We start from the raw sequence: 26,656 nt of genomic DNA on the forward strand, positions 1-26,656 counted from the left end.
CCGCCGATCACCAGATCCCCGGGCTCCTGACAGGCCCTGGAGGTCCCGAGATTCAGTCCCTGCCGACCACAGTGCCCCCAGACGCACCGGTGCACCACCTGAAGACGTGTTGTTTCCTGCAGAGCAGTCCCCGGCCGCGTACTTCAGGGTGCTGCAACTCCCGTGGTTTAACCTCCACTGCTGGTGAGGAGCACTTCTGGGCCTCTTGTCTAGTTTAGGCTGCAGTTTGGGGGCTGTGCTCACTGGTGCCTTGCTGGAGTGTGCTGTGGACAGCCTGCTCACTCAGGATCCTGGGTCTGTGTGAGAGTCTGTGGCCATCTTATAAGCCCTACTGCTTTATCCCAGCCAGAAGTGTATACCTCTCTGTGCCTTCTTGTGCTGGCCTTCAGAAGAATATAAGATGTGAGTCTTTTTACATTTATTGAAGCACAGTGAAGCTGCTGGTGCCATACATAATCGTCATCTTGCATATATCACGGCCGCAGCCGTGATATATGCAAATATATCTAAATGATTCATATTGCCCTCCTACACTCCACGCATTGACGCCCAAACGACCAAAAGGGCCTGACAAGGTACCACCAGAGAGCTTTTTTTAAACGGCCCTCAAAAATCTCTGGGGTCAAATGGTCTTCTACTCGAGCTAAATCAGCTCAGTTGCATCTGGACTCAGCTCTGGATCTGAAAACCTCTCCATCGAATTCCTTGCAGACGAATTCCAAGGAGAGCGATGCCCCCCTGATGGTGGGATCTAAGAAGCAGCTACTAACGTCCTTTAAAATGGGCATTACCACTGAAATCCGGCCAGCATTACAGACCTGCAATTGATGCCTTTGTGCGACCACACAGACCATCTCAAGACCAAACTGGAGGAAGATGTCAAATCTCATAATGACTTGATCACCTCACATGATCAGCTTTAGATGGAGGTCATTGTCATGCGAGATAAATTGGGGGACCTTGAAGACAGGTCCCACCGTAATAATATCAAGATACGAGTTATTCCGGGATCTCAAATGTTAACCTTGCTTAATATGTTGCAGATCTCTTCATGAAGCTTTTCCCTACGTTCTCCATAACAGACTTCCTTTTGGACCGTATACATCACCTCCCTTAAGCGAGAAATGCTCCCCCTGGTACCTCAAGAGATACCTTGATGCGGTTGCATTACTTCCATGTGAAAGAATCCATTCTTCGTGCAGCTAGACCGTCGGAGATCTGCACTCTGATTTTGGGGCAACCTTCAGATCTTTGGAGACTTTTCAGGCACTAGCGCAGATCTTTCTTTCCAGTAACAAAATCCCTCATAAAAGCTGACATTCCAACCAAGCTATTGATTATTGGTAATGGTTCAGTGATACCTGAATCATCTCCTGAAGAAGGCATGCAACTTCCTGTATCCTGGAATTTGGAGGACATCTCGGCTACATTGCCTGATTGTCCACTAGTGGAAAAGAACTGGCCCGTGATGGGTCATGACAGTTAATGGTTAAGTTTCTTTCCACTTGAATCCATTCTATATCCTTACTGACTACAGTTATTTCCTTTCTTTCATTGTGATTGTTCATTGAATTATCCACTGTAATTTCTAAGATGTTAGCGGAGAGCATTTGAAATTGGTTGAAGATTTTGGTGAGATTTTGACATGCTATCCTATAATTCAGTTCTTTACTGATAGTTTAAATATATTTTGGTATATATGCATTATTTTTGTATCTGTTTAATTACTGTTCTCATAAGAGTCCTGGGGGTAGCCACTACCTCTATGTACCACCATTGGGAGTGGCCCCACTAAGCTTCATATAGGAGCTCTTCTAGTCCTTTTGTTCCCCCTCTCTATTCTCGCTACTTTGACCTATACTGTATTTTCTCCCCAGTTATGATATTTCTTCTTTCCAGTTTTCACAATGTTTTCTCTAAGCTATGCAGGGGTGCTTCTTGTTTATTTTATTACAAGATTTTTTGTCCACATTGCATGTAATTTGTAGTCAAGATGGTTAATATTCTGTCTCTAAATTTTAAGGGGCTAAATACACCTAATAAGAGACACCTGGCGCTGAAATCTTTTCATAAACATTAGGCACAAATTGTGGCCATTCAAGAGACACATTTTATAAATTCATCTCCTCCTAAATTTTTTGACCGACATTACCCACACTGCTACATGTCTAATGGCCCCCATAACAAAGCAGGTGTAGCCATAATAATTTCTGCCTTCTGTAACTTTATGTTGGAGAAGCAAATTGCTGATCAGAAGGGTTGTTTTTTTATTTTACTAGGGAAATTGGAGGGGCTACCGGGGATGGGAGGGAGGCTCCCAATACTAAGCAGATCTCCTTTTGTAGACGCCTTTGCACCAAACTACAAGACCACCGAAGGAGGTCTGTTTTGTTACTGGGGGACTTTAATATGGTCTTGATCCGTCCATGGATAAATCATCCTCAACTTGTAAATTAAGATCTCATGCTCCGAGACCATTCCCATACCTTTAGCCGCACTCTACTTGAATATGATCTTTATGATATATGGAGGGCAAAGAATCCCACCGTATGGGATTATACATTCTATTCCCGTATTGACTTTGCTATATGTGATAAATGGACACTTCAACAAATAAAAAAAGCTGTTATTCTGCCCAAGGTTTGGTCAGACCATTCAGCCCTTAGTTTGCTTTGGATGTGGGGGTGCATAGAGTCCCTACTAGTTCTTGGCACTTGGGAGATCATTTGCTATTTGATTTAGAATCTAAACAAAACATATCCCAGTCCCTCTGAATGTTTTTGGAGACTCTCCCCAGGTGACACGTCTCAATTAAATTTTTGGTGTTTATTAAAGGCGCTGGTGCGAGGATCTGTTATCCAATCTGTGGTATGTCTTAAGATAAATGCACTTAAGTGCCAGGCTGATTTGGAATTATGTTTGGCAGATCTGGAAGCCAAACATTGATGCTCCCCTCAGAATTCTTAGTTCTATCGTGAGATACTTAAGCATCGGGAAGAATGGAATATAATAGCATTGACGGAAGTTTAAAAAGCTATTTTTAAATTGAACCAAAAAACTTATGTTCAAGGTGAAAGAGCCGGCTGTAAATTGAGAGGGAAACTGGCAATGTAGCTACTCCGAGATGTCTTCAATCCGGTGCGGACTAAAATAACTGACCCTAAGGAGATAGCGGCTGCGTTTGCATAATATTATTGTAATCTTTATAATTTAGCCAGTGATCACCTAGTTCTGCAACCCACAGCCGAAAGTATTGCTAATTTTTTATCTATTGTACAAATGCCTACACTTGCGGAGGATTCAGTCCGTTTCCTCTGTAACCCTTGGACGGAAGATGAACTGTGAAGGGTTATTGACTCTTTGCTGATGAATAAGGCTGCTGGTCCTGATGGATATATTAATAAGTTTTAAATACGGGGAGTGATTTCTGATATGAGGGAGTCCTATGACAGTGCCTCTGATCATAGTCAAACTTTGCTTACGTTACTGGGGCAGGCACAATCACAGATCTCCCTCCAATCGGAGATCCCCAGAGTTGCTTTCCGCTGATGTTACTGTGACAGTCAGTCCCATAGATCCCTCCAGTGAGAAATCCCTCTCCCATCTTTAAGAGGCAGGGCACAGTTTAGGCGGTGGAAGCATTGCAGAGAGGGTAGTCGGAGCGTGCATTGCTGGACACAATTATACAGTATCTGTGTCCAGGCAGTGCGGAACATCTGCAATTGTCTTTACAAATGATATCAACAGTTTTCATTATTGCAGAGAATTACACTGCCCCTACACGGCTACTTCTTAATGCTACCCTGCAAAATGTTCTGGGGCGAACATTGCATCTACAGTGACACAATGTGGGTGCAGTGGTGATGTTGGCCGCAAGCGGCCTATGATTTCAGTCTGCGTATGAACCCAAATTGCACTGTACATGCATCTCGATGGTTAACACTGTAAGACGCAAATCGAAATTACACGCAAAGAGATTGATTTTCAGTGGGGCTTCCTGGGAGGTAACAGAGGGGTGGCTAGTCTGATAGCAACTGCGGAGAAAGACTCACAGGAGGCGAAATTGCACCTACCAAAGGGCAAGTCAACTTTATAATTGGTATGAGGATGAGCCATACAATTATTATGTAACTTGTATGATAGAGATACTAGTAACAGCAATAAAATACAGTCAGGTGCATAAATATTGGGACATTGACAGAATTTTCATATTTTGGCCTCTATTCACCACACAATGGCTTTGAGATGAAACAAACAAGATGTGCTTTAACTGCAGACTTTCAGATTTAATTTGAGGGTAATTACATCCAAATCAGGTGAACGGTGTAGGAATTACAACGGTTTCTATATGGGCCTCCCACTTTTTAAGGGGCCAAAAGTAATGGGACAAACTAAACAATCCTAAATCTAACTTTCACTTTTTAATACTTTGTTGCAAATCCTTTGCAGGCAATTACAGCCTGAAGTCTGGAACGCATAGACATCACCAGACGCTGGGTTTCATCCCTTGTGATGCTCTGCCAGGCCTCTACTGCAAATGTCTTCAGTTCCTGCTTGTTCTTGGGGCATTTTCCCTTCAGTTTTGTCTTCATCAAGTGAAACGCATACTCAATCGGATTCAGGTCAGGGGATTGACTTGGCCATTGCATAACATTCCACTTTTTAGCCTTAAAAAACTCTTTGGTTGCTTTTGCAGTATGCTTCGGGTCATTTTCCATCTGCACTGTGAAGCACCGTCCAATGAGTTCTGAAGCATTTGACTGAATATGAGCATATAATATTGCCCGAAACACTTCAGAATTCATTCTGCTGCTTTTGTCAGCAGTCACAGCATCAATAAATACAAGGGAACCAGTTCCATTGGCAGCCATACATGCCCACGCCATGACACTACCACCACCATGCTTCACTGATGAGTGGTATGTTTTGGATCATGAGCAGTTCCTTTCCTTCTCCATACTTTGTCTCATCTGTCCATAAGATGTCGTTCCAGAACTGTAATGGCTTTTTGATATGTTGTTTGGCAAACTCTAATCTGGTCTTCCTGTTTTTGAGGCTCACCAATGGTTTACATCTTGTAGTGAACCCTCTATATTCACTCTTGTGAAGTCTTCTCTTGATTGTTGACTTTGACACATATACACCTACCTCCTGGAGAGTGTTCTTGATTTGGCCAACTGTTGTGAAGGGGTTTTTCTTCACCAGGGAAATAATTCTTCTATCATCCACCAGTTGTTTTCCGTGGTCTTCCGGGTCTTTTGGTGTTGCTGAGCTCTCGATGCGTTCTTTCTTTTTAAGAATGTTCCAAACAGTTGATTTGGCCACACCTAATGTTTTTGCTATCTCTCTGATGGGTTTGTTTTGATTTTTCAGCCTAATGATGGCTTGCTTCACTGATAGTGACAGCTCTTTGGTTCTCATATTGAGAGTCGACAGCAACTGATTCCAAATGCAAATGTCACACCTAGAATCAATTCCAGACCTTTTACCTGCTTAATTGATAATGAAATAATGAGGGAATAGCCCACACCTGTCCATGAAATAGCTTTTGAGTTGATAGTCCCATTACTTTTGGCCCCTTAAAAAGTGGGAGGCACATATAGAAACCGTTGTAATTCCTACACGTTCACCTGCTTTGGATGTAATTACCTTCAAATTAAATCTGAAAGTCTGCAGTTAAAGCACATCTTGTTTGTTTCATTTCAAAGCCATTGTGGTGGTGAATAGAGGCCAAAATATGAAAATTCTGTCAATGTCCCAATATTTATGCACCTGACTGTATATGGAAACCTTTCTTCAATACATTACAACTAATTATATTTTAAGTAAAGCTTTAACTGTGGGGAGAAACCTCTGTAAGCATCCGGTATGATTTACTGCCGGCCTCCCCCTAACCTCCCCCCCCCCCCGTGCCTAACCTTAATCCCCCCTCTAAGTGCCTAAACCTAACCCCCCCTTCCCCGCCACCGAAACCTAAGTCCCCCAGGGGGGGGGGGGTGCCTACCCCTAACCCCCTCTTCCCCCAGCCTGACCCTAACCTCCTGGGGGGTGCCTAACCCTAAGTTTCCCCCGGGAGCCTGTCAGTGCGGTGCAGAGCAAATGTTGCACAATGATAAATATTGATCCCATGATAAATAGCGCAACAATATATAACAAAATATGTGTTTTCTACCTCTACCGGAGCAATGATTTGTGCGTGCCAAAACGCAGCCAATAGAGCCCTTCCCTCTGACACCAAGCTTTGAAAACAAAAAGAAAATTAATCTGCTACATTAATATTTAAGATAAAATTTGACATTTCAGCAAAGATCAAATTGAAAAGAGGGATTAATGAGACTTTTTGATCTTGCTGTGATTGACATTTTATGCTGAGAAAGGCTTTATTGCTCTAACAAGCCTTCCGTTCCTATCTAATAGAGACTCTGGAGTAGTTCCCGTATAAATACTTTGTGAATAACTTGTCATATAATATTTCAGAGCTATTTCCCAAATGGAGAGAAGAAGAATGTGCTCTACTGTTCTTGTACCCTTGTTAAACCTGTTTTACAGCTATTCTGATCTCCTATAGCAACACTGCCTTGAGCTTGGCCATAAGAGTCCATGATGAAATGGTGTAATAGTAATACCACCGGTTTTAATCTTAAATCAACATACTTATATAACAAAGGTTGTCAATGTTTGGATGATCCTGCCAGCAATGTGCAAGATGAAAATCATTCTCCTGAGAACACAGGTCACCATTCATTGTGCTTGCTCATATATTGAGGAGATGATTAACAAGCTTTTAATGCACCAGTCAAATTATGCATCTAGATTCCCATAATTGTTTTCTAGGTAGCCGTAACATTCACTATGTATTCTAAATGAGACTTTTTTCACATTTCGATATTGTTTTGTTTTTAAGCACATGTGCAAGCATTTATGTATTAGCATATGGATTGTATGTATTTGCTTGCAGCAGAATTCTATAGGCCTCATTTAGAAACTCAGGGCCTGATTCAGACCCGCTCGCGAGCGCTGAGCGCTCGCAAGCGGGTCGATGTTGGCCCAGTGCGCATGTGCACGACGGAGGCAGCTCCGTCGTGCGCATACGCGAGACCCGTGACAGCATGCCCCCTTTAGTGGGCGGGCCGGGGGCGTGGCTGCCCAGATGGAGGCGTTCCCATGAGAACGCCTGCCGTTTGGGGGCGGCCCCACTGACATCACTTGTGATATCAGTGGAGAGCTTCCGGCTCTGTTAGAGCCGAAAGCTCTCTGGGGCTTGCGATGAATTAGACCCTACCACAAGGGTCTCGTCGCAAGCCCGATGGTCGCGATGGTCTTGACCATCGCGACCATCATCATGGCCGCTCTAAAAATACAATACTGGGGCCGGCCCCACTGAGATCACAAGTGATGTCAGTGGGTGGACTTCTTGCTCTGTAAGAGCAAGAAGTCCACTGGGACTTGCGGCAATGAGACCCTACCACAAGGGTCTCGTTGCAAGTCCGATGGTCGCGATGGTCTTGACCATCGCGGCCATCATCCTGGCCGCTCGCATTAGCTGTGGGTGGTTACCCACAGCTATGCGAGCGGCCAGGAGGCCACTCTAAAAATACAATAGGCGGGCAATGATTCAGAGTGAGCGCTCTGAAAGAGCGTCCGGCTCTGAATCAGGCCCTCAGTGAGCACAACAGAACACCAGCAATTCCGGATAAACAGGGTGTGGGGTACTGTGGCATAATGTGAACTGGGGTTTCTATGTTGCATAATGTGGACTGAGGGCACTACATTGTGTTTAACACATTTGCGGTGCTTGGAGTATTTAAACATTATGCTATTTAATAACATCGCCACAATATAATTTTTACATCTTTATTGGTGACGACCTCCACAAATGAGTTGCCCTGGGTCCCTCAATAACCTTGATCTGGCCCAGTACACTCGATCTCATGGACAGTCCACTCAATGTCCATCAAGTTCCATGCCTATTCTTCTCTCTGAGAAGACACCTACACAAACTAGAAGTGTGCCTAGTTATGCTGAGAAGCAGAATATCTCACATCAAAGTCACATCAAAGTCCACCCTCGTACCACTTCAGTACCATCTCTTTCATACTTAGATTTCTACTAAACTGTCTTTTGTCAGGTTGAGGCCTAGGATCAGCCATTACTCACCTCAGCGCCAGCTTCCTCTGATCTCTAGAGCAGTCATACGCCAGGTGCGAGTAACACGCTGAGGATTATACTTTGGGTCTACTAGGACTTCCATGTGCTCGCTCCGTGATGTGGTTTCTGCGGTTACCGTCATGGACACAGCCATGACAGTCTGTTTTCACCTCACTGACCCTTTACTCAATGGTAGCTTTAATTGCTGTCAGCTGACAGTGTTCTCCAATGGACTGCTACCTTAGGGAAGTTGCCTGTACAACGTTGTTAATTCCAGTATTAACTTGCTGTTGCAGCATTCCAGGTTCTAAGCTCCATTCCTTCTAGTGACTTACTCCTAGTGCTTTACACGGTGTGTGTTTACTCAGAACGTCTTCGGAGTACAATTTAAGAGTCATCTTCTGTACTAGCTCCGCGACTGAATCCTCAGTGTGTGTACTGAGTTCGTCATTCAAGTACCATCTCGTGATACCATTCTCCTGTGCTGCATGCATCTGAGGCCACAGTGTGTGTACTGAGGGCCTGATTCATAGTCGCTCGTAAGCGTATGGGTTTTAGTACGCATGCGCGAACCAGTCATTGCGGTCGAAAATCGTGTGCTTTCAAAATAGCGAATGCCTGCTATTTTGAGTGACAGGATGAGGCGTTTGTGGGTGGTAACAGGGGAAGGTATTTGAAAACGGGGAGTGGAGATCCGAACGCAGGCGTGCCAAACTGTCAAAACGGGCGTTTTAAGGGTGTGCATAATAACAAAGCAGCGTCATCGACCACGTCACTTAGTTGTCTTTTAGCCAGAACTGTTCGCATGATTGCGGTAGGAAAATGCTACCACAAGCACTGCGAGCAGTTCATACGCCTTTCGATGTACTCGATTAATCTAATTAATAAATAGCGGAGATGACGTATGATGCGAGCGGCCACATGTTTTGTTCGCTCGTTCAGACATAGAGGCGTCAACAGACCGCAAAGAGCGAACGCTCAATTTAAATAGCCGGACCCTTTTTCTGGACGAGCGAGCGCAAATAGCATCCGGCTTTGAATCAGGCCCTGAGTTCATCATTCAAGTACCATCTCGTGATACCATTCCCCTGTGCTGCGTCTAAGGCCACAGTGTGTGTACGTAGTACATCATCCAACTACCCACTCATTAAATCATCTCCTGTGCCAGCATTGCGACGGAAACCACTAAGGGGTAAATTTACTAAATGTCGATTTGGCATTTTGAGTGATTTGAGGTGCGATTTTCATTCGATTTGTATTCGATTTGTATTCGATTTTGCTTTTAGGTATTTACTAAAAGCCAAATCGAATGTAAAATCTAACTTCAAATCTAATTTTTAGTCAAATTGACCTCAAATCGACCATCGGAAAGGGAACTGGTACGGCCCACGTAAATATAGGTGTCAGAGTGCGGAGCCCGAGTCCCCCCTTACATACCTCTCCTCCAAGTAAGGTCAGTGTATGTAGCGCTATTCCGACAAGAGTGTTGGTCTGTGTAGTTGATGATAGCGCCATCTCTGCAGGGTGTGTGACTTTATGCTAGTGCTGTCTGCCTGTTGTTCTACTGTCAGCCATTTTACTATCCCTATATCTCCTTTTCTCTCAGCCCTCATGGTGCCAGTGCTGTCAGGGTGGTAATTTGCCTCACAGTTTGAAGTATTTCTTACTGTGTGGTGGGTCACATACCAATATGTCTAGTCAGGATTCTGTGTCACTTGGTGCCCCTCTCCTGTTTCCTGCTCCAAGTGTAAAGCAGGTGTGGGGGAGGGAGTGTGTACTTCAGGATGGTTTATGCACGTTCACAGGAACCTCCCTGGGTTGGTTTTGCGCAATCCCTGACTATCCTGGTGGATCGACTGTCTGCCCCCCCTGCGTTCCCTAAGTTGGGGTTCACGCAGCAGGAGGTAGTCCTGTCCCCCATATTAGGGGTCCCAGGACAGACTGTGGTATCACAATGTCCCCCTCAACAGACTCTTTCCCAAACAGAGCCTATCTGGGTGAACCCTCTGTCTTCCACGGTCCAGAACCTGACTGATCAGTTGCAAGAACCGCCGCTTAGACCTGCTAAGAGATCTTTGCTGTGTTCCCCCCCCCCCCCCGACTACACAGTATGGGGAGGATGACATGTCATCCGATGATGGCGAATTTGCAGATGTGTCTGACACTGACATCACACAATCAGAGGTGGGGGTGGAGTCCACGATATATATTCAGAGGCCTTATAAAGGCAGTCTGTATGGCCATGGTAATTATGGATGACGGCCTGCCGGCAACTGCGCCTACATATGCGTATTTTAAGGAGGTTAAGAGGGTTGCTGCTTTTTTCCCCTATCTGGTCAGCTAGTGGATCATTTAGAGGTGGCGCGAAGGGACACTGTTCCAACCGCAAAGGCATCTGGCCTATGCATACCCCTTTGCTGAGAATTATTTCACTAAATGGGAGTCACCTCCTCAGGTGGATTCTCATGTGACGCGCTTAGCGAGGTGTGCGACATTACCTATGCCGTCCATGTCCTCTATGATTGATGCAATGGACCGTAAGGCGGAACAGTGCCTTAAGTCTATCTACTCCCTCGCTGGAGGGGCCTCCAGACTAGCTATGGCAGTCTGCTGGGTGGCTCGGGCCATGGAAAGATGGACACGCCTTGGAAGCTTCCTTATCTTCGGAGATTACCAGTGAACAGGCTGTGTTAGTGGGCAATTTCCGAGATTCCGCTGCGTACATTATTGAAGCAGCTTTGGATGTGAGTCTACTGACTTTTAGGATTTTGGCGGAGGCAGAGTCGGCTCGCCGATCCTTGTGGTTACGTTCCTGGAGGGTGGATGCTGAATCCAAGAAGGGCTTGGAATGCTTACCTTATAATGGTCAGGTCTTGTTTGGCCCTGATCTGGACAAGATTGTAGACACACTGGTGGCAGCAAGATCTGCATGTTTACTTTCAGTACTGGTTCCATCTAGGTCTAGGACCTCGTCTGTACGGCCCTCTCGCCCACAGAGTAAGCCTAAGGTGCCGTCCTTTCCGAGGCCGTCAGGATCCAATAAGAGGCTTGGAGCACCAGACGTCTGGCCGCTAGGCAGGTTGACAAACTCTCAGCCTGACAGGACGCGCCTCCCCTTGGGGGACCCCAAGGTGGGAGGCTGACTTCTGTAATTTGCCCAGTGCTGGTGCCAGACTACACAGACACTTGGGTAAGGGAAGTGGTCTCTCAGGGCTATGCCCTCTCATTCCGCAGCAGGCCTCCTCATCAGTCTTCACTGCTGGCCTTCCTTCAGATCCAGAGAAGGCTCGGGCAATTCAGGAAGTGGTGCACTCTAGGCTCCACATGGGGGTAATAGTGCTGGTCCCGTTATCCCTAGGAACGGGTTATTACTCCAACCTCTTTCTGGTTCAAAAAGCGAACGGTTCCTACCGCCCTATTCTCAAGTCCCTGAACAAATTTCTAAGGTTCCCTCGGTTCTGGACAGAGACTCCGGCTTCCATTATATTAGCTATGGAACCTGGGGATTTTATGGTGTCTCTGGATATTCAGGATGCCTATCTGCATATCCCTATTGCCAGGGCTCATCAACGTTTCCTCAGATTTGCTGTACTAGACCACCATTACCAGTTTCAAGCTCTGCTGTTTGGCCTCTCTATGGCACCGCGGGTGTTTACCGAGGTAATGGTGGTCATGGTGGCCCACCTGCAGCTACAGGGGGTTCACCTGCTACCCTACATGGACGACCTTCTACTGTTAGCAGGGTCTCCAGAAGTACTCTGCTGCCATGTGCAACTGACATTTTCAGTATTGCAGACCCACAGCTGGCTGATAAATTGGAAGAAGTCCTCTCTAACTCCATCCCAGAGGATGACCCGTCTGGGTGCACTGTGTTACAGACAACGATACGCACTTGTCTCCTGGGTCGCCGAGTGTCCATTCACTCAGTGATCCGATTACTGGGGTCCATGGTGTCAACGTTCGACATGGTGATGTATGCCCAGTTTCATTCCAGACCACTGCAGAGGTTGATTCTCTCCAGGTGGGATGGATTACCCCATCGGATAAAGACACAGACGATGGTGCTTTCTCCGGAGGTGTGTCTCTAACTTGGTGGTTACAGACGCCTAATCTCTACAGGGGACGCCAGTTTTTGGGGTCCTCCTCACGACGGATGTCTGTCTTCGGGGCTGGAGCGCTGTGACAGGTCCACACGTCTTTCAGGGACGGTGGAAGCCAGTGGAGTCTGCCTTCCCGATCAATATATTGGAACTACAGATGGTGTTCAGAGCGCTGCCACAATCAAGACTCACTCTTCATGGAAAACCTGTGCAAATTCTGGAGGAGCTCGAAGTCAGGAGTCCCTACTTCGGAGTCTCTCCATCGACAAGAGATATCCCGAATTCTGACTTGGGCAGAAGGCAATCTTCCAGCCATCTCGGCAGTGTTCATCCCAGGAAGTCCTCAACTGGGAAGCGGACTTCCTCAACCGGCACAATGTGCGTCCAGGGGAATTGTCCCTTCACCGGGAGGTATTTCAGATCCTAGTGGACAAGTGGGGCCTTCCAGAAATAGACTGCATGGCCTCCAGACACAACCGCAAGCTGCTCGTGTATGGGTCCAGAACAAGAGACGCAGAGGCTCTCCTGGTAGACGCTCTGTCGGTACGGTGGACCTTCCAGTTTGTGTACCTGTTCTCCATTCTCCCTTCTTCCTTGAGTGCTTCGAAAGTCCAGGCAAGAAGGGGGTATGATCCTGCTTGTGGCCTGGCCGCGCCTGTTGTCTCATGGTTCTTGCCTTTACCCGGTCCTGGGTCGTCTGTCTTTGACGCCGTGGCTCTTGACACATCCCTCCTAAGGGCTTCTCCAGCTTGGAAACCCGCTTCTGACAGGATTACCTCGGGGTGTGGCATACATACTTTGAATGGTGCCGCCCCAGGGGGTATGATCCCCATGTATTTCGGATATCCAGGGCTCTGGCTTTCCTACAGGCGGGCTTAGAAAGAGTCTCCGCCTCGCCTCCTTGAAAGTGCGTGTCAGTGTGATTTCAGTGTGGGATTGCTCCGCTTCCTGATATTCGCACTTTTATGCAGGGTGTCCGTCGCATTCAGCCTCCCTTTGTTTCTCCAGTGGGATTTGGCTATGGTCCTTATGGCTCTCCAAGGACCTCCATTTGAACCGCTGGGCTCAGTAGACTTCAAATGGCTTACAGCGAAGACTGTATTGCTTCTAGCTATTGCTTCAGCTAGAAGGGTGTCAGATTAAGGGCTCTCTCTTGTCGCCCTTCCTTTTCTGATTTTTCACAGGAACAGGGCAGTTCTTAGGACTCGCCTTGGTTTCCTTCCTAAGGTGGTATTTAGTTTTCACATTAATGAGGAAATTATAATACCGGCCTTTAACTCACAAGACCTTTCAGCAGGTGAGGCCTCATTGGATCTGGTACGTACTCTCTAGATTTATGTGGGCCGTACCAGTTCCTTTCGGAAGTCGGACTCCTTGTTTGTCGTCTAAGGTTTCCATAAGAAAGGAGGACCTGCCAACAAGCAGATGTTGGCGAGGTGGATTCGCTTGGCGATCTCTGAGGTTTACACTCATGAGGGCATTCTAGTACCGCCCTCTGTTGCTGCTCATTCTACTCGGTCTGTGGGTCCTTCGTGTCAGACATTACGCATTTGACACTTTTGCTTCTCAGGATGCTTCCTACGGGCGGCAGGTTCTCCTCTCTGCACAGGAGCGTCCCCTCCATTGAAGGATACTGCTTTGGGACATCCCCAAGGTATCCTTGTGGGTTCCTAAGGACCCTGGAGTGCAAAACAAGAGATATGGTAAGAGCTTACATTTGTTATCTCTGTTTCTGCAAAGTCCTTAGGATCCACAGGGCGCCCAGCCTGACGCCCTGTGCTTCTTTAGGGTGTTCTGATCGCCAGTTTCTATCTCCTTTTCTGTGAGAATGTGAATCTTGTGTGTTCCAGACTTTATTCTTCCTTTTCTCCTCCTCCGACCTATGGCTTGATGCTAAAACTGAGGTGCCTGGGGGCGGGGTATAGAAGGGGGCCCGGTGCATCCTGGGATGACAGATTTAACTGTGTGGTGCCTATGGACGAAGTCTATACCCCAAGGTATCCCTGTGGACCCTAAGGACTTCGTAGAGACAGAGATAACAAAGGTAAGTTCTTACCATATCTCTTGTTTTTTTTTTTGTTTTTTTTTAAGGAATGCACCCAGAAACTAAAAAACAAACAACATTAATAAAGTGTAATTATTTTTAAAACATATTATTCAAACTGTACTGCATTTGAAATATTTGTTCTATAGGCTTCATCTTATGTGATATGAGGTTATCGCCCACGGCATTCCTTTCATGTATAGGGCGATGCGGCAGTGAGACCTATTGCTGATGAAAACACCTGTGTTTGCCAGCAATAGGGCTTTTTGACCATTAATAAACACAATGGGCATAGTATATTTGAGAGCAGATTCATATTGACATTGGGCCATAACTTATCTATGTGATATATGTAGCAGATAAACTAATTTCACAGCAGCATGTGCATAACTGCACATGAAATTGGGTTGGTAAACACATGTAATTTTCACTTGTAAATTTGTATGTAGCGTAATTTGTGTGTGAAAAGATGACAAGCCTTTTGAAGTTGGGCAAGAGAGGTTATAGGTAGGTCTGTCTTCCTGGGTCAGTCATAGTCCTGTCGCAGTGTATAGGGCATAAAGAAATATGTCAGTGGAACTTACAGGACAGCTGGCCAAACCCTTGATAAACCAGTCATTAAGAGCCCTGTGTCCTGTTTGGGGACAGCATTCAAAATATAGTTGTTTACACAGAAAGGCACTGGTCTTAGCAGGTGTGAATTTTGGCACCTAGTCAGAGTGCTTCCCAACTTCAGGATGAGCTGAATGTATAATTAAGAACCCTTGCTCATGTGGCCAGGAAACCCTGAAGCTTCAGCCAGCTGGACAATCCACTCTGAGCTGACAAGGGTTAAAATCACCCCAGGGAGGGTGGGTGAGGGGGTGCCTGGAAAAGCAGGCATAAAAATGTGACTCAATGCTACCCCAGTGTTAATCTGCATGAGGCTATTGAAGGATACAGATTATACAAAGTTTGTCAGTGGGGAGGTCTCATCCCAGAACCATTCAATCCAACTGAGAGGTTTGTTTCCCCAATTTTGTTATTTTATTTTATTATCTGGAAATTGTAATTAACTGTGTGATTCTTTTTAACATTATTATATTCTTTGTAACTTTTTGTGCATAAGCTTTGAAGATGTTCTTGAATTAAATATTAATTCTAGTTCTGGATCTGTGTTTTTATGACCCAAGGCCTCATATGGCTCATGTTACCTATTTTTTACTAAGTATTGATAATTGTGTATGCAGGTGAGAGCAGAAGCTCACCTTATGCTTTAGCATTACAATTTTCTTCTGCTGGTGGCAGTTACCAGGTTTAGTTAACCACACGTGCTGAGGTAACCTGTAATAGTCACGGGCCGCGATTCTCAGATTGGCTTATCTGGGGGGTCGGCTTGCAGGACCGCGACGATATACATGTCTAAATTGACTGAACACCTTATAAAATTTGAATCTGTGAATGCATCCAGAGTTAGAACATTTTTACCATTTTTACCACTATCAGAGGGAATTGTAACATGACCTAGGACAGTAATACTACGTTAGTATAATATAAGTCTGTCAGCGGTATATACTAACTTCGGTCAGTTTAATGTTAACGTTACATGGCATTATATATTATTATACTGAGTTGAATGTACGTCTTGCATGCTCCAAATCTGGTCGTGTGGTCAAGTTAGAGTTGTACGTATTTTGGAGCACAGGAGCCCTATTTTTATAGAACTCTGAATCAGGTACAATATAAATATATATGTGTGTGTATGTATGTATGTATATGTGTATACAGTGACTTGCAAAAGTATTCACCCCCTTGGCTTTTTCCCTTTTTTATTACATTACAACCTGTAATTTATTTTATTTTTTTATCTGAAGTTTATGTGATGGACCTGCACAAAATAGTCTAATTTGGTGAAGTGAAATGAGAAAAATATATTTACAAAAGAATGTTTATAAATTAAATTCTGAAAATTGGCAGTCCCTCAAAAGTTCTGGTGCAACCAATTACCTTCATGTCACTAATTATGTGACTTCTAAAATCCACCTGTGTGAAATCTAAGTGTCACATGATCTGTCAGTATAAACACACCTTTCTGAAAGGCCCCAGAGGCTGCAACACCAGTAAGCAAGAGGCATCACACCATGAGGACCAAGGAGCTCTCCAAACAAGTCAGGGACAAAGTTGTTCAGAAGTACAATTCTGGGTTGTGTTATAAAGAAATATCCAAACCACTGATGATCCCCTGGAGCACCATCAAATCCATCATCATCAAATGGAAAAAACATGGCACCACAACAAACCTGCCAAGAGAGGGCCACCCACCAAAACTCACAGACCGGGCAAGGAGGGCATTAATCAGTGAGACAGCACAGAGACCAAAGGTAACCCTGAACTAGCTGCAGAGTTCCACAGCAGAGACTGGTGTATCTGTGCATGTGATCACAACAAGCCGTATAATCCACTACTTAGTGATAAAAATAAGAAGACACGATTTGAGTTTGCCAAAAGGCATGTGGGCGACTCCCAAATGTATGGAGTTAGGTGCTCTGGTCAGATAAGACTAAAATTGAACTTTTCGGCCACCAAGGTAAACGCTATGTCTGGTGCAAACCCAACACATCCCAAGAACACCATCCCCTCAGTGACACATGGTGGTGGCAGCATCATGCTGTGGGGATGTTTTTCAGCAGCAGGGACGGGGAAACTGATTCGAGTCGAGGGAAAGATGGATGGTGCTAAATGCAGGGATATTATTGAGCAAAACCTGTTTCAGTCTGCCTGTTATTTGAGACTGGGACGGAGGTTCACCTTCTAGCAGGACAATGACCCGAAGCATACTGCTAAAGCAACACTCGAGTGGTTTAAGGGGAAACATTTAAATGTGTTTGAATGGCCTAGTCAAAGCCCAGATCTCAATCCAATTGAGAATCTGTGGTCAGACTTGAAGATTGCTGTTCACAAGAGGAAACCATCCAGCATGAAGGAGCTGGAGCAGTTTTACCTTGGGGAATGGGCAAAAATCCCAGGGGCAAGACGTGGCAAGCTCATAGAGACTTATCCAAAGCGACTTGCAGCTGTAATTGCCGCAAAAGGTGGCTCGACAAAGTACTGACTTTAGGGGGGTGAATAGTTATGCACGCTGAAGTTTTCTGTTATGTTGTCCTAAATATTGTTTGACTCACAATATAAAAAAACACAACTTCACAGTTGTAGGCATGTTCTGTGAATGAAATTATGCACACCTTCACACAATCCATTTTAATTCCAGGTTGTGAGGCAACAAAACATGAAAAATGCAAAGGGGATGAATACTTTTGCAAGGCACTGTATGTGTGTGTGTATATAATATGTGTGTATACACATCTAGCCTCCTTGCGCATTAAACAGCCCTTCTAATCGCACCATGCCGTGGCGTGACTCGGTAGCGCCAACCGTCTTTCGTCTTTACCTTCAAATGCGTCTTATTCACACAGTGATGTGACTACATAGCACGAGCAGCTTCTGCTGATTAAAATGATATGCAGCATGCCTATGTTCTCTGAGCGTCTGCGGGTTTATCTGCATGCGAAACGCTACGTTACAGTGTTACAGCTGCTGACACTGTAACGTAGCATTTCACATGCAGATACACCCGCAGATGGACAGAGAACATAGGCATGCTGCCAGGGGCGCTGAGAGTGAGGGGGGGGGGGGGGGGCAGGTTCAAATTACCCGGGCCGGGAATGCCAGGGGGCCCGGAACACACGTCACTTATTTTAATTTTTTTTACATTTTTGTCAATGTCATTTATACCTCCGCAGGTGGACAGTGGGCGGTGGGCCTGGAGAAGGAGGGGGGGGGGGGGGTCGGGGTGAGTCACTGGCCAGGTGAATCTATGCTACCCTCCTAGCTCTGCACTGCCTGCGCGTGCAGGCGCCCAGGGGCTGCAGAGCTACTGTTTTGTCTCTCGCGAGATGATGACGACATCATCTCACGAGTCTCTTCTCCAGGCTCTGGGCACTGGGAGGGACAGGCAGGCAGGCTAGCTGGGTGGGCGTGGGTTATGTTCTTGAATCTTGTGGCCGCGCACTGTCGGTCAGGAGTCGGGACTCAGAAGAATCAATCGGGCAGGGACCAGGTTTGTTCGTCGGATCGGTGTGAGCGAAAAGCGCACTGGCTGTGAGTGACAGACACTGTGGTGCTGCTAAATTCAATATAAATATATTTTACATTCATTACCTTTAGTCTGTTCAGAACCATGCTGATTAGAAAGTGAAATGTTGTTTTTTTGTCATGATTACTTTGTGAAATCATTATTTGTTGTGAATATTTTCAATACATAACTTACAATTTGTTAATATACTGTGGGTTTCTAGTGTACCACCCAAAAAAAAAATAATATATATATATTTATAATATATATGTTGATCTATCTGCATTTTTTGCTATCTTATTGGCACAATACCAACATGTGACAAGAGTTGAACTTATTTCACACTGGGTGGTGATGAAGATGTCTTGTTCTTTAAAGCATTAAAAGGAATCGTTATTTTTTTAATACTATTCTGAAAAGTGCGCCCTCTTTATTTGGTGTGTGTATATATATTTATTTGTGGTGGGAGGGGTTGTCTCTCACCTGAATTACCCACATTCTGGTGGGATAAGTTCCCTCCAAGGATGAGGAACACAAGACCAGCACATTCTGCAGTTACAATAGAAGTTTGGAATTCAGGGTTTTCTGGGCTGGTCGTCAGCAGCACAGAAAAGGTTTAAAACGCTCTCACACCTGTTGCTCATTGCTCCTGATGCTGAATAAGTTAGCCAGGCGATAGGCTGGGGGTGGTGGTTAGCATTAGGGTGCCAGGACCTGGATGGTCCACAGACATTAGCACAAGGAGTGCTGAGACATTTACTTTTATGTTTGCTTATTTTCTGTTATGTGCCTATGCTCACGTATCCTAAGGTGCAGTGTCTGATACCATTAAGACATGTTGTCTTGAGAAAGGGGAAACGTCGACTTTGTATGACAGAATAAAGTTACCGCGGATGAGGGTCTTATTTCACCGTATTTTGGAGTCTCTCTCTGAGCGCTGCCTCTTGCAGCTGTGTAATAAATATATATATATTTTAGATCCACATTCGGCACTCATTGGATCAATCCTATATACTTTGCCAGGTGCCTTCCAAAGATGTCAGTGGCATACAAAGATGTATGTCAGCACAGACTGTGTAATGGTTAGCATTACTGCCTCACAGCACTGAGGTCGCGTGTTCAGTTCCCACTATGGCCCTAACTGTGTGGAGTTTGTATATTCTCCCTGTGCTTGCGCGGGTTTCCTTCGGGTACTCCGGTTTCCTCCCACACTCCAAAAATATACTGGTAGGTTAATTGGCTCCCAACAAAAATTAACCCTAGTGTGTATGTGTGTGAGCATGTGGTAGGGAATACAGATTGTAAGCTCCAGTGGGGCACGGACTGATGTGAATGGCCAAATATTCTCTGTAAAGCGCTGCGGAATATGTGTGCTCTATATAAATAACTGGTAATACTAATAATAATAATAATAATAATAAATACTGACTTTCAAAACATACAGCCGTGGCCAAAAGTTTTGAGAATTACACAAGTATTGGTTTTCACAAAGTTTGTTGCTTCAGTGTTTTTAGACCTTTGTCAGATGTTACTATGGTATACTGGAGTAACATTACAAGCATTTCATAAGTGTCAAAGGCTTTTATTGACAATTACATTAAGTTTATGCAAAGAGTCAATATTTGCAGTGTTGACTCTTCATTTTCAAGACTCTGCAATTCACCCTGGCATGCTGTCAATCAACTTCTGTGCCACATACTGACTGATGGCCGCCTATTCTTTTGGAGTTTGCCAGAATTTGTGGGTTCTTGTTTGTCCTCCCGCCTCTTGAGGATTGACCACAAGTTCTAAATGGGATTAAGGTCTGGGGAGTTTCCTGGCCATGGACTCAAAATGTCGATGTTTTGCTCCCCGAGACACTTAGTTATCACTTTTGCCTTGGGGAACAAAACATCGCCGCACATCGTTATGTGTGGCGCATGGAGGACTTCATCAAGTCCCTGGTGGATGAAATGCGTTGGGTAGCTGCCTCTTACCTAATGAACTACTAAAGATAAGCACCATTTGATTTATTGCGATTTTGGAACCTTTTAAATCTATTAGAGTGTTTTTATAACATTGCACTAAGATTTTTTATCAATTATTTTGTGCCTTCATTATGAATTTCTTTGTATCGCTTTTAACTTATATGTTTTATTGTGTGTGTGTGTATATATATTAGGGATGTGCAGGCTCGGATTTACTCGGTTCTTATCGCCACTTTACCGCCAGTTCGGATTTATTATATTGGCTATCCAAAACACATGATAGGCGATAGCCAATAAAATGCCGTTTTGAGATCCGAGTAAGTCGGAGCCTGCACATCCCATATATATATATATATATATATATATATATATATATATATATAATGTATATGTAATTTGCAATATTTATAGCACTTCTTGAACCTCACTGTATGCATTATTTGCACAGGGGACTACACAGACTAAAGGGCAGTGTCAGAGCCCATTTGAGCACGTGGAGGCTCATTATTCTTATGTTACATATTTTTGTTTTATTGAATAAAATTGTTAAATTGATACGCCTACAACGATATATATGCTCTGCACAGCACTTTTCTGCACATATTATTCACAATTTACTATATTTTCACAAACACGTGTACGCCAGTCGCTAAGACCTTATACACTTTTTATATATATATATATATATATATATATGTGCCTTGCTAAAGTATTCACCCCCTGGGCTTTTTTCCCTTTTTTGTTACATTACAACCTCAATTTTTTTTTTTTACTCTGAATTTTATGTGATGGATCTGCACAAAATAGTCTCATTTGGTGAAGTGAAATGAGAAAAATATATTTTAAAAATAATCTTTATAAATAAAATTCTAAAAAATTGGCATGTGCATATGTAATCACCCCCTTTGCTATGAAGCCCCCCAAAAGTTCTGGTGCAATCAATTACCTTCAGAAGTCACATAATTAGTGAAATCTAAGTGTCACATGATCTGTCAGTATAAACACAACTTTTCTGAAAGGCCCCAGAGGCTGCAACACCACTAAGCAAGAGGCATCATACCATGAAGACCAAGGAGCTCTCCAAACAAGTCGTTGAGAAGTACAATTCTGGGTTGGGTTTTAAAGAAATATCCAAATCTTTGATGATCCCCCGAAGCACCATCAAATCCATCATCATCAAATGGAAAGAACATGGCACCACAACAAACCTGCCAAGAGAGGGCCGCCCACCAAAACTCACAGACCGGGCAAGGAGGGCATTAATCAGAGAGGCAGCACAGAGAACAAAGGTAACCTTGAAGGAGTTGCAGAGTTCCATAGCAGAGACTGGTGTATCTGTGCATGTGACCACAATAAGCCGTACACTCCATAGAGCTGGGCTTTATGGAAGATTGGCCAGAAAAAAGCCATTACTTAGTGATAAAAATAAGAAGACACGATTTGAGTTTGCCAAAAGGCATGTGGGCGACTCCCCAAATGTATGGAGGAAGGTGCTCTGATCAGATGAGACTAAAATTTTACTTTTTGGCCACCAAGGAAAACCCTATGTCTGGTGCAAACCCAACACATCCCATCACCCCAAGATAATCATCCCCACAGTGAAACATGGTGGTGGCAGCATCATGCTGTGGGGATGTTTTTCAGCAGCAGGGACTGGGAAACTGATTTGAGTCGAGGGAAAGATGGATGGTGCTAAATACAGGGATGTTTTTGAGAAAAAACCTGTTTCAGTCTGCGGATCACCTTCCAGCAGGACACTGACCCGAAGCATACTGCTAAAGCAACCCTCGAGTGGTTTAAGGGGAAACATTTAAATTTTTGGAATGGCCTAGTCAAAGCCCACATCTCAATCCAATTGAGAATCTGTGGTCAGACTTGAAGATTGCTGTTCACAAGCGGAAACCATCCAACATGAAGTAGCTGGAGCAGTTTTGCCATGAGGAATGGGCAAAAATCCCAGGGGCAAGATGTGGCAAGCTCATGGAGACTTATCCAGAGCGACTTGCAGCTGTAATTGCCGCAAAAGGTGGCTCGACAAAGTACTGACTTTAGGGGGGTGAATAGTTATGCACGCTGAACTTTTCTGTTATGTTGTTTGATTCACAATATAAAAAAAACACAACTTCACAGTTGTAGGCATGTTCTGTGAATGAAATGATGCACACCTTCACACAATCCATCTTAATTCCAGATTGTGAGGCAACAAAACATGAAAAATGCAAAGGGGGTGAATACTTTTGCAAGGCACTGTACATATCTGACGTACACCAGTACCCAATAATGCATGCATCATTGCTAATATAATTCAGTCAAGTAGTCTGTGAATGTCACCTGCTTTACATTCTTAGCACTTCATTTTTCATATTACAAATACAGGATTGATTTGAAAATGTCTGGAAACCATAGTGGCTTTAAACTTGATGAAGCTCAAGCTATTCTCAATGAAATGAAAGTGATCAAAAAAGCTATCAGTTCTGGAGAGAAAGAAAAGCAGGATCTAATCCAGGTAATACATGTAATTTATACTTAATTGTTGCAATGTGATGAAAGCAAAGCTTTGCAATCATTTAACACATTAAACTGTATCGGTGTGGTTTTATAGCTGCCTGCAGCATTGCTTGTGTCTCCAAGCTTAAGGAGCGAATCCACTAGGCGATAGAGGAACGACAGTACGATTACAACATTGTAAGTATACAGCCGTTCCTCGTCCGTTGTAGTGCCTACACTGAAAGATATGTCGTTCAGAGCAGGCAACCTCCCCCATCCCCGAACATGCCCAATCTGTCGTTATCGACAGATTGACCAGCATGTTCAGGCGATGATTGTTGTCGGAAATGACCAGCGGAAGGGCACACGCTGGCCGTTTCCGACATTATATTGCATGATTTATGCACGATTAATGAGCGATTGAACGATAGCGATGTTATCGTTCAAACGCTCATTTATATCAGCAAGTGGATACGCGGCATTAGATTGGTGCAAAGGCCACACAGCAATGGGCACCCAGCAGAGGCCACACCGCAGTGGCCTGGCAGGGGCGAAATGGCACTGTTATTGTTTTGACTTTTAGCATGTATTATAATTGTTACTTTTTTTTTGTTATTACCAGCTATTGACAGTGCTGTTTCTGTTGAAATGAGTGTTGGAAAACTGCATTACAAACTTGTCCACCACCTCACTTAGGGGCTCGGCATACATACTGTATATGGGAACAATGCAGCAGAAAATGTAAATCTGGGTCCGCTTTCTTGTTTGTGTAGATATACAGCTATACATTGATATTCATCATCCTAAATCACAAGTGGGAATGTTTACTAAGAGTTAATATGAAACCTGTCTCAATCACAGTACTATTCGTTAACATTCATTTACATTGCATCAACAGTCATCTAATAGCCAACAGTTGTCGTTGGAAAGATTGATGTTTTCTCTCAATAACATGGAAAACGCTGAATACCTTCATTTTCTCTGACAAATGTGATGGTCGATATGCTCTGAATTTTCAGCACACATGATGTTTACTTTGTGTTTGACTTGTATTGACAACTTGTTAAGTGATGCAGTTGTGAACAGACAATGTAGATTTAGACACCAACAGTAAGAATGCCTCAGTCTCCATGTCACTTCTTGTCTTGTGGTGGTCTGAATGACTGTCTCTTCCTTGTCTACGGGGGAACTTCTGTAAGATTTGTCAGGAACTAATCAAATTGTATCACAAAAGCCCCCAAAAATCAGAACACACCAAGGGGTCCATTTATCAAATAGTTCCAAAAAGTCCTATTTCTTCTTCAAGGTCCCACCTACACCCCATTTTCTCCCTGTGGAGCCCTTTGGACATTGGAGGACCGGACACCAACAGCAAAGCTTTTCAGTCCCAGGATGCTCCGGTCCTTCCCTCTATACCCTGCCCACAGCCTGAGGGCAAGTCAGTTTCGTTGGTGTCCAGCAGGAGCTGGGTCACCATTTTTAACAATGGGGCTGCTTCAAACAGCCCAAGCTTATTTGTGTGATTTATTTTTTATTTCTAGTGTTTTAAACTGAGCAGCAGCAAAAGACTGTCACTTGGACGTCTGCGCTGCTGCTCCATCACCTCTCCGCGTTGCCGTAACACCAAGCCCCGGCTAGGTATTCCCGGCGGGGCTCTTGGGGGGACTAGCAAGCTCCCCAGATCCCAGACAGCAGCCCAGAATCCAGGGGACAGGTAAGGCGGACCTCTGCTTGCGGGGGCCCTCGTCTTTATGCAGTCTAGCCTTCGGTCTCAGGTGACGGGCCGAAGGCGCTGATGTGGACGCCGGTGCGCCCACGACTTGACTTGACCACCGGGGCATTAATATACTGGCGCAGAGGCATATTTAGAGGCCAGGAGACCCGGTGGTTAATGTCAGCACTGGGAGAAGGTGCTCTCCATGCAGCCCCTCCCCCAGCTCAGGGTGCCATTCCACTGCGGTCTAACCGTTCCCTGAGCGGCTCCTCCTCACCCTCCGCCCCCTCAGAGATGAGTGACAGACATTTTCTGCTTCACTGTTCACCGGGAACACTGGGTCCAGTCTCCCTGTATACCTCTCCCACGGCCAGGTTATATAGCGCTATATCCTACCAGCCACTGCGGTCTGTGTAGTTGTTTGTAGTACCAATTGCAGATATATAGTGGTTTTTTTGCGTTTGTATGTGACTTGTGCTAGCGCTGATCTCTTTTTTTCTGTACTGCCAGTTTATACCTTTCCCTTTATTCTAATCTACCCTGACATACTAAGGTATAGGGGGTTAATTGTACCCCACATCTCCTATATATTTGTGAGGGCTGTCACATACTATATAGTGCAGGTTGCAGACTACACTGTGCCATATTACACATACTGCAGGGTGTTCACTGCACTGTATCATACGGTGTGTTTAATTATTCTTGTGGCTAGGTCTGGCAGAGAAAAGAATAACAAGCAGGCTGCTGCTGCTCCCACTCTGGTGTCTTGTAAATCCCTTAGCCCCAGAGGACCTCATTGAGGATGGTCATTGTACAAATTGTCTCCTCCTCAGGACCCACCCTGGGCTGCATTTTCTAAGGTACTGATGAAAAATTGTGGACCACATAGCAGTCCCCATGGTAGCCCCCCTGTGGGATGGCCATAGCAGGTACTCGCTCCTTTGCCTCCCCCATGGGTAGACGTACTCAAGACCTCAGTACAGATTTTGGCTAATACCTCTACAGTTTTTAAGCAAATGCTGCAAAAGGAAAAACCTTTACCTACTAAACATGCTGTGTTATCTTTCCGGTCCACCTCAGTTATCTGATTCTGATATTTCCTCTGGGGAGGCAGAAGATGCAGACCTCTCACTCTGACTCCGTCTCAGGAGACGAGGATCAATCCTCTAAATGAAATATACCTGCTTCTGTGAAAGCTGTAAAATCTATTTTACAAATAAGAGGAAGAACCTGCTCCTAAGAAAAAACAACCACTTTAAAACGACAAAAGGTAGTTTTACCAGTGTTGCCTCACTCTGATCAGCTATCTGATCACATGAGTGAAGCATGGAATATGTCCGGTAAAAGGTTTCAAATTCCAAAACGTTTAAGTTCCTTTTACCCTCTTCTGGCTACGGATTGCACTAAATGGGGCTTTCCCCCAGCAGTGGATGCTCATGTAACACATCTGGTTAAGAATGCCACCTTACCCATCCATACTGACGGAGACTACAGATAGGCGTATAAAAGCTTGTCACAGATCCATATACTCTCTTACATGAGCTATTACTCGTCCTGCTAGTGCCATGGCCTGGGTGGCAAAAGCCATTTAGTTGGGCAGAGGCCCTAGAAGAGACATTCCCCACTGATGCTTCAAGGGAACAACTATCCTACATATCTCACATTTAGAGATGCAGCCTCCTACTTGGGAGAAGCAGCTATGGATACGGCTCTCCTGGCCTCCAGGATATCTGCACTTCAGTAGTGGCTCGCCGTATTGTTTGACTTGGTTCGTGGAAAGCAGACTCATGTTCAAAAAAGGCTCTGGAGTCCCTTCCTTATTATCATTTATTTATATAGCGCCACAAGTGTCCGCAGCACCTTACAAAGTAGATAAACAAATAGGTGACCAGTGACTTACAGTAAAATACAATACAATGCAGGACAAAGACATGGATATTCTGGAGATATCCTGAATATCTCTTTCATCACAGCAGATAAAATTATGATTACTTTGGCAACTTCCAAGATGGTGTTCCTGCCCTCTACATATAATACAAAGCCTCAGATATCATCCTTTCGGTCCTTTCGCCCTCAAGGAAAAGC

General features: G+C 44.7%; 1 protein-coding gene across 1 annotated transcript in view; it reads left to right on the plus strand.

Moving 5' to 3' along the window:
• The window catches only part of WWC1 (WW and C2 domain containing 1), a 288,584-nt gene that overhangs the window by 117,150 nt on the left and 144,778 nt on the right, over nucleotides 1-26,656 (plus strand). The window contains exon 6 of the mRNA XM_088454941.1: nucleotides 22,747-22,876. Within this exon, the coding sequence (XP_088311067.1) occupies nucleotides 22,747-22,876 (130 nt within the window). The remainder of the gene's footprint in view (nucleotides 1-22,746; nucleotides 22,877-26,656) is intronic.

This window comes from Taudactylus pleione, unplaced genomic scaffold (assembly GCF_031769625.1).
Source record: "Taudactylus pleione unplaced genomic scaffold, aTauple2 ptg000637l, whole genome shotgun sequence".
In the NCBI taxonomy this organism is placed as follows: domain Eukaryota; kingdom Metazoa; phylum Chordata; class Amphibia; order Anura; family Myobatrachidae; genus Taudactylus; species Taudactylus pleione.